General features: G+C 33.8%; 1 protein-coding gene across 1 annotated transcript; it reads left to right on the top strand.

Annotated features, from left to right (window-relative positions):
• The first annotated feature begins 217 nt into the window (after positions 1-217).
• On the top strand, positions 218-12,937 carry AIM1 (Enoyl-CoA hydratase/isomerase family). Its single transcript, XM_028221541.2, has 18 exons — positions 218-669; positions 750-821; positions 2,509-2,571; positions 2,671-2,727; positions 2,887-2,954; positions 3,032-3,113; positions 3,213-3,268; positions 4,599-4,901; positions 5,184-5,270; positions 7,092-7,266; positions 8,155-8,276; positions 8,490-8,653; positions 9,529-9,783; positions 10,488-10,609; positions 10,686-10,807; positions 10,985-11,133; positions 11,534-11,672; positions 12,576-12,937. Exons 1-18 carry the CDS (start codon positions 570-572, stop codon positions 12,618-12,620), a joined length of 2,181 nt encoding a protein of 726 aa, XP_028077342.1. The 5' UTR covers positions 218-569; the 3' UTR covers positions 12,621-12,937.
• Positions 12,938-15,266: the final 2,329 nt, after the last annotated feature.

The following is a 15,266-nucleotide window of genomic DNA, read 5'->3' as shown; positions in this document are numbered from 1 at the left end:
AATATATAGGAGGTGTAATTATGTCTGTGATGGATATAAATGAAAGGTTGTGAATGTACAAGTATCACTTGTACCCCTAAATAATATGATATTCATATAATGTCAGTCTACATCCATATAAAATATTTGATGAAATTTTTAAAAATTCTAATATTTTTTAATTTTTTTTCTTTCCCTCACCTACTTATAGATTTCCTAAGTTTTACGACATAAATGCTTAATATCATTAATAGCCCATTAATAACGTAGTGCTGATGTGGATCTTTATTTTATTTTTTTGAATGAGTGCTGATTTTACGTGGAATAATGCTTGGGACCCAGCACCCCCAGTGTTGGTCAAATTGAGTGTGTGGGGGTAGTGGGGGTGGGGTATAATGGGGTCCTGTATCATGGTTGTTTTATGTGTATATATATATGTCTGATTACATGTGTATCTTTTATGAACCTATCTTCTTTTCTCTTCATCCTTACTAATCTGTCATTTTTGTTCTGAATTTGAATCCAATCTTGGTCTTCTTCTCCTTAGAAAACCCTAGCTTAGGTCTGTTGTTGTTGCATCGCTTGAAAGGATGTCCATGGCAGGGGTTCGAGTGACCATGGAGGTCGGAATAGATGGCGTTGCTATCATCACCATCTGTAATCCCCCTGTCAATTCTTTAGCCATCCCAAGTAAGTCCATCTAACATCTTCAATCTAGGTTTTTATTTATTTATATTTATTTATTGTAATTGTTTGTTTTTGTGTTGCAGTTATCGCTGGGTTGAAAGAGAAATTTGAGGAGGCGATGAGGAGAGATGATGTTAAAGCTATTGTCTTGACTGGTATGTTTTGAATTTGAGTTGTTTTGGAGTGAGTTTTGATGTTCTTCTGTTCTGTGCATTTTGATTGGATTTGTTTTTGGTTTGTGATGTGTAATAAATTGTCCTGACCGATCACTTGGATTAAGGCCATCTCAACTGATACTGATTGTTTCCATGGAATTTTTTTTTTTTTTTGAAAAATAACTAAGACATAACCTACTTCGATCAAGCCCTTGCAAGAAATTAAATTTGAAGGTTTTTTTTTTTTTTTTTGAAGGCATGCTGATGAAGCAAGTAGAAATAAGTTTGTACTTCCAACCAAAAATTGGTGTGATTAGAATCCAAACCAAACCAATCCTGTGTCCCAATCAAGCGGGGTCCACTATATGATTTTTTTTTTTTTTTTTTTTGAGGAAATTTTTGAAAAAGTTATTAGATATGTAAGGAAAAGTTTATAATTTTAATTATTAATATTGATAAAGTTCACCACTAATTTGTAATTGTTTTTCAAATTTTACACTGATATGAAATTCCCCATTTTTTTTGCGGGGAAATTATCAGTTTGTGGAAGTTTTTAAAAATTATTATACATTAATGAAAAATATATGATTTTAATTATTAATAATATATTTATAATATTTATCACTTTTTTGTAAATAATTTTTCTGACCCGACTGCCCTGTTATTTGCCCCCTTTCTTTTTTTCTCTTTTTTGCTATTTTGCTCTGTCAACAGTGGCTGTATGCTCATATCATTTTGTAGTTTAGGTTTATCCCTCCCCCTAACAATCCCATTTATGGTGATTATCACTATTCTTTATAATTGCATAAGTATTCTGCAGCGAGTTTTCTTATAAACAGAGTCTTAAGAAAATGTTTGTTATAGTCTGGATCGTTACTCAGATTGGTACCATAAATTCATTTTATTGATATTTCAGACTGGATTTGATTTTCTAAATTTTGGCTTCAAAAGGTGGTTAGGGTTTGTCATCACCTATTCAACCAGGGTTTTTTTTTTTTTTTTTTTTTGATAAGCATGTGATATCCTCATTGGTTGGTTAAACTTAAACGAAGAGCATTAGTGTAATTGACATGAAGACGTGCAGCTGTGCTAGTTTGTCTGCTTTCCTGTAACTATATCTATGTTATCTGTAACTTTGTGACCCAACAGTATAATTTTTTTGTAGAAATCATTAACTTAATTGTGTTTTCATTATTCATATACAACTATTATAGTATACCCCGAAAAAAATAAAAAAAATAAAATCCAGCCTATCTATGAAGCACGGACATTCCAAAACAGGCGCCGCAGCAGTGTCAGACATGGTGGAAATACGACAGACACGTACTGGACATGCCAGCTGACATGTCTCTTTATTTAATTTGTTTGTTTGTGGACGTATATTAATCTAGATAGCAAATAAAAATATACATAACAATATTTTTTTTTTTTTACTTTTGTGTCCCCAATGTGTCCGTGTCCTCATTTTTTTCAAATCATCATATCTATATCCGTGTTTGTGTCGGAAAGTGTTTATTATCTGAATTCATGGTATTTTTGGTGATGATCTTTGGTTCCTCCCTAGTGTTGTATGAATATTTGAATCTACCAGTATGTTTGTTTGCGTATTCATGTTTAAAGAGAGTGATTTCATGGCTGTTGCTTGTGGACTCTCACTGAATTTATTTCTCTTTAACTTAATTTCAAGGCAATGCTGGGAAATTTTCTGGTGGCTTCGACATCAATGTTTTCCAAAACGTTCACAAGACTGGTATGGTTTAATTGACTTTACTTTATGCAGTTGAGCTGGCAGAAATTTTTAATTCTGGACTTGAAAACTGAGAATGAACTCTTTTGTTCGGTTTGACAGGGAATATCTCTATTCTACCGGATGTATCTATTGATCTTGTGGTTAACACAATTGAAGGTCCTTACAACATCTTAAGTTTTGAAGTTTATCAGAGAAAAACGTTTCTTATTGTTATTATTATTATTTTCTTCTTGAGTTCCTAATTTTTTTTTCTTGTACTCTCTTAGCTCCAATCATACTTTGACTTCTTTCATATTTTCACCTTCATGATCTCAGATGCCAAGAAGCCTGCGGTTGCTGCCATAGAAGGACTTGCACTTGGAGGTGGCTTAGAGTTGACAATGGTTTGTGGTTTCTGTCGAGGTCAAGCATTTTCCCTACTTTTCTTTGCTTGATGTGTCTTGTCATTAACTTTATGCAGGGATGCCACGCACGTATTGCTGCACCGAAAGCTCAACTTGGCTTGCCAGAGCTGACACTTGGTGTTCTGCCTGGGTTTGGAGGTATATCTGCTATTTGATTTTTGTTTCTGTGACTCCATTTAGTTGGATTGAAATGATTAGAAAGTTGACTGTTTAACAATGTCATGGCTCCTTTGTAAGGAACACAGCGTCTTCCAAGGCTTGTAGGGTTGTCAAAGGCTGTTGAAATGATGCTGGTAAGCTTTCCATCTCATTCAACTTGGGAAGGATGTTAAAATTCCTACAAATATCTTAGATGAAACTCCATGTAATTATGTATGCATTCTTTTCCATGAGGATTGGATTTGTATCACTTCATGATGAATCTGTCAAACACCATGCATTCTATTTGCATACCTTCCATCTCATTTGACTTGGTTTGGATGTTCAAAGTCCTACAAATATTGTAGATGAAATGAAACTCCATGTTTGTATTCATGCATACATTCTCTTCCATGAACATTGCATTCTTCTTCTTTTTCATTGCGACTTGGTTAAAAGAATTAGAGATAAATCAGTAAAATGATGCGTTATTGTTTGTAGCGAATTATTTATTGTTATACACACTCATAATATGACATTGTCTACGATTTTGTACTCATGCTTCAGGGAAATTACAAGTCTTACAAAATTTAACATGTCAACTCTCAGTTGACATGAAGTTTTGTGTAATCAACATTCAAGTTGAGTAGATTCAGTGGGTTGTATGCCCAATTCACTTGCTTTCTATCATATATTACCCATGGATCTATCAGGCATTATTTGGTACCTCAATCATGCAACATTTTTCCGTGTGTGTTTAGCATTGTGCTTGACAATTGATTTCCTCTACTGCAGCTTCCTTTGTTTCTCAGGTAAAACTTAGTTGAAGATTTTTCTATGTTGTAAATTTTGTATCATAACTTTGAAAATTACATTTAAAAAAAAAAAATCTTACAGAACCCTTAACTTACATCTTATGCCAGTTTATCTAAGTTATTATTTGTGTGCATTTATGCATAAAGATTCTTTATAGAGTAGAAAATGTTTTCATTCAATGCATTTGAAGGGTTTGTTTATTGATTGTACAAATTCAAAAGGAATGACCATTTTTTAAATTGATTCACTGTATTTGTTCAAATTTTTGTTGCATGGATTTGATTTCCTGGATAGTGTGTTTAAATTGTTTGTGAACTTTTTGCTTGTGCACAGTAGGATATAATTTGTAAATCAATTTTGAAATGGATTGGATCAAATACACATTTGGTCTTCAATTACAACTTCTAGTTGAATTATCCACCAGAAGATTCCATTTTTCTCTAAATCTTTAAAAATAAATAAATAAATAAAAAAAAATGGAAAGATTACGATCTAACTTGCAAAATATGCTGTTGGAAATTTGAAACCATTTACTTGTTCAGTATGTATATATTTTGATGGGTAAAACCTTTGATTTTGGGCTATATTTTCCCCTATCAACTTTAGTTTATAAGTGAGCCAGTTTTGTTGGGACTAATGTCATTCCACCATTACAAATAATCTTTGCAGTTGTCTAAATCAATTACATCTGAAGAAGGGAAGAAGCTAGGTCTTATTGATGCCTTGGTGTCTGCTGAAGAGTTGTTGAGAGTATCTCGGCTGTGGGCTCTAGATATTGCGGAGAGACGCAAACCTTGGATGCGTTCCCTTCACAGGACAGACAAGCTTAGTTCCTTGTCTGAATCACGTGAGATATTGAAATTTGCAAGACAACAAGCCAAACAGACTGCTCCAAATATGCCTCAGCACCAGGCATGCATTGATGTGATTGAGGAAGGCATTGTTCATGGAGGGTATAATGGGGTTTTGAAGGTAATCTTGTTTTCATGTGTAAATTGTTTTCCTTGTAGAAAAGAGTATTAATGGTGCTATCTTATAGTATAGAGTTTGTGGATTTCTTCATATTGGAATTCAATGCTAATTAATTGTTGTACACCATTTAGTAAACAATTTTTTTTATTCTTTAGGGACTTCCAATGCGTCATATGTGAGGAACCATGCTTTGTTTTTATTAGAAGTGGCTTTTTAGTTTGTTTCTCAACAGTTACTTATTGAACATGTACAATCTAATATGCTACAAAATGCTTTTTGCAGGAGGCCAAAGTTTTTAAAGAGCTAGTCTTATCTGATACTTCAAGGGGCCTTGTTAATGTTTTTTTTGCTCAACGAGCAACGTCAAAGGTAAATAGTTCATGCAATAGATGCACTGCCTATTCTTGATGGATGTATTCATTATTATTGTTAAATAATAATAGTAATAAAAAAGAAAAAAACAAAGAAACCCAAAAACAATGTAAATAAATGAGAATAAGAAAAACAATCCCTTGGTTTATTCAGGACTGTCCAAGATTGTCGCACTATTGGATTTGGTGAATTCTCTATTTTTGCACTCATGATATGCTTGTTTGCAGATCTATTGTAGGATCTGCATGAGTTTTGCTGGTTATATGCTTATTGTGATTAGTTTTTGTTGAGTCACCAACTGTCGCAAAAGCTTGAACTGTTAGGAAATGTGCCGAACAAAGTATATATCAAGCTATCCAACAGTTTTCTATTCTGTACCACCAGGAAACATGTCCTTTAATTGCCTCGAATGAAAAACTGTAATTAATTTACTAGATTCCTTGGGTTAGAAGTAGAACATAAAATATTGCTTGAGCTTCTCTCTTGTTTATTTTGCAAAAGCACAGATGCCAGGAGCTTTAAGATGCACAAATTATTGACCTACTAGTCTTTGCTTTTGGTGGCAATCTTTTGCTTGACCAACCTCGCCTAACTTAGGTTAGAATTGGTCTGGCTCCTTGTTACTTTGTTTCAGCTACGTTTGTTGTTATGGTTCAAATACTTGGTTTAATATGTGGTTTCGGTGGGCACCAGAACCACTTGACATCTGTTTCTTGTCCGTCTATGGTAAGATGCGTAAATATTATGTCGCAGCTGTTTTTAAATAACCCAGTTTCGGTGGGCACCAGAACCACTTGACATCTGTTTCTTGTCCGTCTCTGTTAAGATGCGTAAATATTATGTCGCAGCTGTTGTTAAATAACCCAAACAATCCACTAGGTAGGTGTTTTACATATGTATGTGTGGGCATTGCAAAATAGGCAAAAGAGAGAAATCAATCATCACTACAGTTAATTTCTTGTTTGGTGCCTAAAAACTTGCGTCAAATTAAAGAGAAATCAATCACAACTACAGTAACTGTTTGGGTCAATGTATGTTACAAGGAAATTTTTGGTGTTGGTTTGGGCAGCCTGAGCCTAATCTGAACTCATTGAGTTAAGCTTAAGTGGGACTTGGTCTAGACAACTCTGACTTGAGATTGGGCCTGGGAAAATTACTTTGGGTTGGGCTTTGGACAAGCCCCTAGCATGACCAAACCCGCTTGAGTTGCAGGCATAGGTCTTCATGATATACCTGGTCTAAGCATGATGCTAAATTCTTTAATTTTTTCTGAATGTTCTGTACTTTAAATTTCCTTCTAAAGTACAATACAAGCATATATCCTGTAAAACTTGATATTGCTTTATTTATTTCCAAGTATCCTGATTATGGCAGGTAAATCTTGTAACATGGAACTATGATGCCTCATGCTTTACATTCTCTCTCTCTCTCTCTGCCATCTTTTTTCTGTGAGCTATATTTGGTTTCCCTTTCAAATATTAATCACTTGTATTCAGCTGTTTTATATGTTTGTTTGCTGACAAATTTGTTCTAATATTAAATTTACAACTTTACCTTTTCTTTTCTCTTCCTCGAACAAAATGTTGGATGGGTGAATTAATTGTGGTTGAGTAATCTTTAATGTGACTTAAGAGATATTTCAAGGTGTCAAATTAAGGACTTATACTGACATCTCATTATTGCTATTGTTTGTTTTTGCAAACCTTCTTGCTCTTCTGTCATTGCCCTGGATCTTGATGTTTATTGTTCTTCCTTGACACACAATAGCTCCTTTATCTCCTTCCTAAATGATGATCTCTGAAGTCCAACTCTTGACAGGTACCAAATGTTACTGATATAGGGCTCAAACCAAGGGCTGTAAAGAAAGTTGCTGTAATTGGTGGGGGTTTAATGGGCTCTGGCATAACCACAGCTCTAATCCTGAGCAACATATATGTTGTTCTCAAGGAAATTAATTCTGAATATCTTCAGAGGGGAATAAAAATGGTAGAAGGTAGTTACTTCTCTCTCTCTCTCTCTCTCTCTCTCAGAACAGCGTTATTTTCTGTGGTTTGTGTGACGTTCTGTTGGTGGAACATTGGCTGAAGAAAAGAAAAGAAAAAATATATATTGCGGTATGCAAAAAAAAAAAAAAAAAAAAAAAAAAAAAAAAAAAAAAAAAAAACATTTTCTGAAGAAAGAAAAAAAAAATCTATTGTGTTATGCAAAAAAATAAATAAATAAAAAATAAAAACTTGTTTATGGCCTCTCCACGTGGCATATTTGATCTAGTGTTGAATATTTATCTAGTAGTTATTGAATATTTGTGTAATATGCCTTCATTTTGTTGATGGGCCATCATTTCAAGTACCAACCAGATCAATTTTTTTATTTTTTTATTTTTTTATTTTTTTATTTTTCTGTTTTTTCTGTTTTTTAAAAGAGCATGCATTTAAGAAAACAAATTACCCATAGACTGAGTTTAACCACTAACCAATGGCCCCTTTCCTGTGTTTTATGCCCGATTATTAAAATTCAAAAAGTTCAATCATCACTTTCCCATATTACCCTCTTTAAATTTATATTTGATAAAATCCCAATTCCCCCAAAAATTATTCAAATAAGGTGAATGGAATTTTTATAAACCTATTATTCAAAAATGCTTTCCTTTGTGTGCATGGTTAACCGTGCCACATAAAATAGGATGGAGGGAATATATGCTTTTGCTTGTCGGGAAAAAAAGGTACTGATACATATTATTATAAGTCCAAATACCAAACCAAAAGAAACCACCATACATGGTATGTTAGATGGAATTCTACCATATTCATTTGTTTTCCGCACATCACCATTGAATATTTTGCAAATGAGAAAGTTATGACTAACATAAATTATGTTACAGCAAATGTCAGGGGCTTAGTAACAAGAAAAAAGTTGGCACAGGATAAAGCAGATAAAGCCATTTCAATGCTCAAAGGTGTATTGGACTACTCAGAATTTAGAGATGTGGATATGGTTATAGAGGTGTGCTCTATCAAGTTTCGATTTCTTAAGGAGAAAGTTACCTTCAAAATTTTTAAATTTCTATCTTCTCAAAAAGTTTGATAACTTTGGCTGGTTCAATTTTCTCGTTTGTTCTTTAGCTGTCATTCCCTTTTATATTGATGATGCCAATGATTAATACATTTTGCTCATTAGGAGTATTACATGTTTGATTCTGTTATCTCCTTATTGCAGGCTGTCATTGAAAAAGTTCCACTGAAACAAAAAATATTCAGTGAAATTGAGAAGGCCTGCCCTCCCCATTGCATTTTGGCCACAAATACTTCTACTATTGACCTCAACGTAGTTGGAGAAAAGACCAGCTCTCAAGATCGCATTATTGGGGCACATTTTTTCAGGTTCTACACCTCATAATCCTTCACCTTCAAAACATATTTATGAACCGTAAAGTAAGTTTGTTCTCTTTTGGGAAGTAAGGAAAATTTAATTATTTTATCCTTTGAAAATGATGTGTTTGGTTATCCAATTTTCAAAATCAGATTTTGAGTTTTCAATTCGTAATTTTTTTTTGTGAAATATTTTAATATTTTGGTCAAATTTTTTTTCCCCCTTAGATGCATCTAATCTAGATGTACTAAAAAAGTAAAATATTTGTGAAGAAATCTTTAAAAAAATTCAATAAATACTACAAGATACCCACAAAAAAAAATCGTAATTTTTTTTATTTTTTTTGTGTTTATCGAATTTTTTAAAGATTTTTTCACAAATATTTTACTTTTTGAGTACATCTAGATTAGATGCATCTAAAAGAGGGAAAGGAAAAAAAAATTGACCAAAATATTTAAAAATTTCATTAAAAATAAAAAAATACGAATTGAAAACTTAAAATCTGATTTTGAAAACTGGGTAACCAAATACCTGCTGTTCAGAATCGGTTGGCTGAGCTGGTCTGTCTAGTAGTCTGGTCCGTATCGCCAACCTAGCCTTGTATCTGTGACCGTGAAAATGAATAATGGAAGTTGAGAGAAATTGCAAGGGGGTAAGAGCATCTAGAGGAAGGAAAATGAAAATTAGTAGTATTTTAGTTGGGAAAAGTCAGGTTATAATGACAAGTCTCGATTGAAACTTTAAATTCTTAATTGTTATTTCCTTTCCTCACTCATGGAATGTAATGTCCATATTTTGTTTTGTGAAATCAATACAATGTACCTGATACTGGAAAATTATTAGCAAGGAATTTTGTCTTTATTCATAACTTGGTTTTTAATGACAGTCCTGCTCATGTGATGCCTCTCCTGGAGATTGTAAGGACGGAGAAGACTTCTGCCCAAACAATTGTTGATCTCATGACAGTTGGGAAAATCATAAAGAAAGTTCCTGTTGTGGTGGGAAACTGCACTGGCTTTGCTGTCAATCGAACCTTCTTCCCCTACACACAAAGCGCACAGCTTTTGGTCAATCTAGGTGTGGACGTGTTCAGAATTGACAGGCTGATCACCAGTTTTGGTTTACCTATGGGCCCATTCCAGTAATCTTCTTCCCTTATCATTGTTGTATCCATCGGCATGGCTGATGTCTTAATGTTCATTTGACAAAGCATGTTGTTTCTACTGTGAAGATCTTTCTTTTCAAGAACACCACCAAAAAGAAGGGAGTGAAAGAACGATGGGTATGGGGGTGGGCGCATATGTTATGATGTTATTTTGCATTTTGCACTGCTTTGCTATAATGACCATTTTTGACACATTTTTGACACGATTCCATGACATCGGAACCAAGAGTCATGAAGAGAATACAAAGTCAATCTTAGTTCAATAGTACATTTCACATTTAATCAGGTAAGGTGTGAGGAGCGTGTTTATGGGGGTGCCTCACACTTGTATCAGGACCAAATTCTTGATCTTCATGGTTACGCCCTTAAAGGAAGCTCAAAAGCCTCATAGAATGATCACTCTATTCAAAGCTCAATACATCAATTTTATATTTCTTTAATGCATGCATGCGTATCTGAATTTTAGAGAGGATTCTACATGAATGATTAAGTGATCATTAGTTGTCATATTTGTTAGACTCAGGACTTAGCTGGATGTGGAAACTCAAAATCTTTTAGATGATCATGACTCTGATGTCCAACTCTCAATTTCTTTCGCAATGGATCCTTGCATCTCAGCGATTATGGAGGGTTTTAGATGGATAATGATAAAATTTGTTTTGTTTGAATTATGCTTACAGGCTTCAGGACTTAGCTGGATATGGCGTAGCCCTTGCTGTTGGGAAAGAATTTGCTGATGCATTTCCTGATCGCACATTCCGTTCTCCTTTGGTTCAACTTCTAGTGAACAACGGTCGAAATGGTAATAACAGAAATTGTTTTTTTCTGCTTATATTTTGGGGCATTGCTTCAGGCTTCATATTACACTTGCATTTTAGGTAAAAACAACGGAAAAGGGTACTACTTGTATGAAAAGGGAAGCAAACCAAAACCAGATCCTTCGGTGCTTCCAATTATTGAGGAGTGTAGAAGGATTACCAATATTTTGCCTGGTGGAAAGGTACCTTTAATGTGCAATGTAAAATAAAATTTTCTATTGCATGAAATGATCTTCAATACTTCGCTCACATCTGCAAGTGATCCTTTAACTTTGCTCAAAATGAAACAAAACGCAAAAATGTACAAGTTACATTTGGTTCAAGAGTATCTGACAAGTCTACTGAAATATGACTGGCAGCCTATATCTGTTACTGATCAAGAAATCGTGGAGATGGTACTCTTTCCAGTGGTGAATGAGGCTTGTCGTGTCATGGATGAAGGAGTTGTAGTTCGAGCATCGGACCTCGACATTGCGTCTGTTCTTGGAATGAGTTTCCCTTCTTATCGGTGAGTGCTTTGAGAAAACTATCTCTAACTGTGCCAGATTTTTACTTTCCTGCGTTTCTTTTTATTCATCACTCCTTTTGGTGGTTTCATGGAGATGCTAGGGCAAGGGAAAGACCTCAGTTAACATGGGATGCAGCAGTTAAAAAATATATGAATTTATTTGACAGTCAAATTTGAGTTGAAAAAAGATATGAATTTATTTGATAGTCAAATTTGAGTTGAAAACAGTTTGATTCATCTATGGACTTATTTTAAAATTAGCAAAATTGAAGTTTTTCATAATACAAAGTTTCACTACTTTGTTTTTTGTTTTGTAGGCTGTTAATATTGCGTACACATCCAGTTCAGCTTAAATATTAGCATACAAATGTTGTCAAATAAATGTTTCTTTTGTTGGCAGGGGTGGCATCGTATTTTGGGCTGATACTGTCGGTCCTAACCATATATACACAAGTCTCAAGAAGTGGTCAGAACTATATGGAAAATTCTATAAACCTTCGAGGTTTTTGGAAGAAAGAGCAACGAAAGGCATACCACTGGTGAGATACCTATTTCGTTTCTCCTGCTTATGTCATTTTCTATTGTAGTTTGACAAATTAGGGTTTCTTTTTCTAGTTTACCTGTAGATCTTTTAGAAACAAACTTGACTTCTTCATGGTTGGCCGACTTGAGTGTCAAATTTCTTGCCTTGGCAATGTCAATTACACCCACCCACCCACCCACTAACTCATTGGTGTTTTGTTTGTATTGCAAAGATGAAGATGAGAGAGAGAGAGAGAGAGAATTGTTGGTGGTGATGGTGGTGTTGTCAGTTAATGGTAGTGGTGGTGGTGGTGGTGGTGGTGGGTTGGGGTCTTTCAGAGAGATTGTGGGACTATGATGGGATTGTTTGCAATATATATAGAGTTAATGACGAAGGGTGTTGGCACTGCTGTGGCAGTGCATGTGGTAATGGTGGTGGTGGCTGTTGTAAGGTGGCGATGGGTTGCTGAAAAAAATGGGTGTGAAGAAAATGAAAGAAAAAAAAAATGGAAAAAGGGCATTAGCATAATTTTTTCATCTCAAAATTAGTCCTACCACAAGCGAGCTTCTATTTGCACACCACTCTTCGTCTCACTTCACACAATTTGGGCCACAGGTATCAACTTCAGAACAATAATCAGTTGTTTGGATATATCTGAGCAAGTCATTTTTGTTTGGAAATTAATATCTAAACGGCAAAATGGTGTGAAGAACTGAGAATTTTTGTAGTGGACGAATAGAACCTCTCCTAATGCAGGCATACTAGTCCAAAAAACACGTGGGTTATATAAACACTGTTATTTCTAACTGGTTCTCATAATTTACATTTTAGAGCACTGAAACATCTCTCTCTCTCTCTCTCCATTTTTACATATATATAAATCTATGTTCTGAGTTATGACAGCAACCATTTTCTGCAGAGTGCACCTGCTTCAGCATCTCCGGCTTCAAGATCAAGGCTTTAGGCAATAATCCTAGGCCCGTCAAGACCTCAAGCATAGTGGTTTTTGTTGAGAATATTTATAGCTTAATTGTGCTAATAATTTGCTGGCTTGGAATTTCATAAAATTTTAAATGAATAAGTCTCACAAAATGTGTAGTTCCCATCCTTGGCTATTCTATCCTCTGTAACCTATTGTTATTGATGACTGAGTTAGACCTTCAATTGAGTTGAGAGTCATTTGTGTAAGTTAGTTTACTACTTCAATTCAATTATATGGTTACAAGGAGTTAGGATTCTACAAAGTATTTTAAATGAGTATGTTGTTGCTACTTTGGCAAATGTCTGAATTACTAGCGTGTTCTATTTTCACACATTATTTTCTTTCAGTTGATATATATTTTTTAGTTTCAATTTCAACTTTAACAAAATTATGAGTGGGAAATGGACTTTCAAACCAAACTTTGTGGTTCGGCTCTATCTTTAGTTCAAAAGTTGATTTTCGAATAATATATTTTCAATTGGAAGATTTTCAAACTATGTGATTTTGTTAGTGTATGATCTAAAAGAAAGTTGTATGTAAAACCAATGGTATGTTCATAATCATATTGTCCTTTTTTCAACCAATTGAGGTTACATCAGCTGGCTGGAATTTCTACAACTCACGAATGTTTGCTGGACTAAAATGAAATAGAGTGACATGAAATGACCACGCATACAGAATATGATGGTTCTGTTTGTAATATATATATATATATATATATGTGTGTGTGTATTTATATAATTTTGGATAAATTACAAATATACATTTTGAGATTTGCTCAAAATACGAATTGTTTCTTGTGGTTCTGGAAATTACATTTCAACCCTTGAAATTTTTAATTTCATAACAAATCATCACTTTTATTAATAAATCATCAAGTCAATTAATAGTTTTTAATAATGTTAAAAACATGTTTCAAATGTAACTTTATTATTGTATAGGAGAGAAATTATGAATTTTATTTTTTTAATTAATTTTGTTAAATAAAAAATTTTGACAAGAGAATATTTGTAATTTTCTAAATCACAAGGGACAATTTGTATTTTAATCAAACCTCAAGCAGTGTATTTATAATTTACCCTATAATTTTTTTGTGAGCTAGCTAGAATAAAAATTATAATAAAACAATTATTCTATTTCATTTTATTTTAATAAATCAAATAGAATATAAGAAGTTAAGAATTTGATTTTTTTTATTTAAATTTTTAGAAAGAGAATTTGAGTCTTGTTACATAGAAATCCCTTTCATTGTCCAAAAGTGGCACAATTATTTTTAGTGTTGTTAAATAGTCATACTTTTCGTTCGATCTCTCATTACTTTGGATTTTCACCCACTAAATTATTCCTCTTGTTTTTTTGTTTTTTTCACACACAAAAATCTCAACTATATTCCCTCAATTCTTACGTACTTCTGTCAACTAACCTCCCCAGACTCCCTCAGCTTTAGTGCACAACCAAGTGTATCCTCTCCCAAATTTCATCATGATCTACTATCTCTCCCTTCTTTTAGATTCAACCATCTCCTCCTCTCCAACTTTCCCTTGTGATCTCCCCCTCTTAAGAGGCTAGTAATAGACCGGGATGGTAGCGACAAGTGTTGGAAAGAGGTTAAAAATGAATGAATGGTAATGGGGATGGGCTAGAGAGGGACAAGCTACGATGGAAAGGTGTTAGGAAATGACAAAAAAAGATAATTGAAACTAGGAATCTGCCAGAAAGGGCAACACGCAAAGTTGATAGGGTGAGAGTGGAGGTGGATTGGAAGCTATAGGTTCCACACATACGAGTATTTGATAAATTAATTTGTGACAGTAACAAAACTGTATAACAAATTTAGAACTTAATAGTTGGACATTCTCTCATTCATTTTATAAGGATGAAAACTTGGAATTTGTTTATTTGATAGCATAACTTGGATGTGCCCCCAAAAAAAAGTATAACTTGCAACTTTTTTGGATTTATACCCTTTGTTTCTCTTCTTTTCCCGCCACATTTAGTTTATGAACTGTAATTAATAATAAACTTAATCAGACTGCTCAATTCATTTTTTCCCAATTTTTATTCTTTATTTTTTCATAACAGAAAACTCTAACTAGCCCATTATGTCATCCTGTGAGAGTCAAATATAAAACTTTCGAACACTATTTCATTGCCACCACCACCACCCTACTACAAACATTACCACTACCACCGCCACTACTCTGACCAATGCCCCACCACCACCTCCATCCTGTCAGCGTTCCTCCCCCCTCAATTTTGAACTTTTTCTTTTCATATATAAAATGTATCCTTTCACTTGTGCTCTTTGGCGAGGTTTTTTTTTTTTTTTTTTTCATTGTTCACAATAGATAGTTATTTGGTACTCTTTGAGCACCATGTATGCGGTGGTCTAAAACAATAATATGATACGAAATTTTATGAACGGATCATAATAACTCATTATTGTTAGATAGTTGGAAAACAATAGGTGAATCATGTAAGTTTACAGGATCTTTATACTAGAAATTAAAACACTATGAATATAATTAAATACTAAAATAAGAACTTAAATACATACCATTTAATTCTGCCATTGTCTTGAGTGTTGCTTTCTTTAGAACAATACGGTATTCACAATTAGAAAATCTT

This window comes from Camellia sinensis, chromosome 13 (genome assembly GCF_055761805.1).
Source record: "Camellia sinensis isolate YWXY chromosome 13, ASM5576180v1, whole genome shotgun sequence".
Taxonomy (NCBI): Eukaryota; Viridiplantae; Streptophyta; class Magnoliopsida; order Ericales; family Theaceae; genus Camellia; species Camellia sinensis.
The sequence above is the reverse complement of the archived record's forward strand: the minus strand, read 5'-3'. Positions and strand labels throughout refer to the sequence as shown.

What these genes read in the sequence shown, in the direction of transcription:
- AIM1 (XM_028221541.2), top strand. Translation starts at nt 570, where the DNA reads ATGTCCATGGCAGGGGTTCGAGTGACCATGGAGGTCGGAATAGATGGC. An exon ending in TTACCTATGGGCCCATTCCA is followed by an intron (nt 9,784 to 10,487) that starts GTAATCTTCTTC and finishes TTATGCTTACAG; the next exon opens with GCTTCAGGACTTAGCTGGAT. An exon ending in CAACGAAAGGCATACCACTG is followed by an intron (nt 11,673 to 12,575) that starts GTGAGATACCTA and finishes CATTTTCTGCAG; the next exon opens with AGTGCACCTGCTTCAGCATC.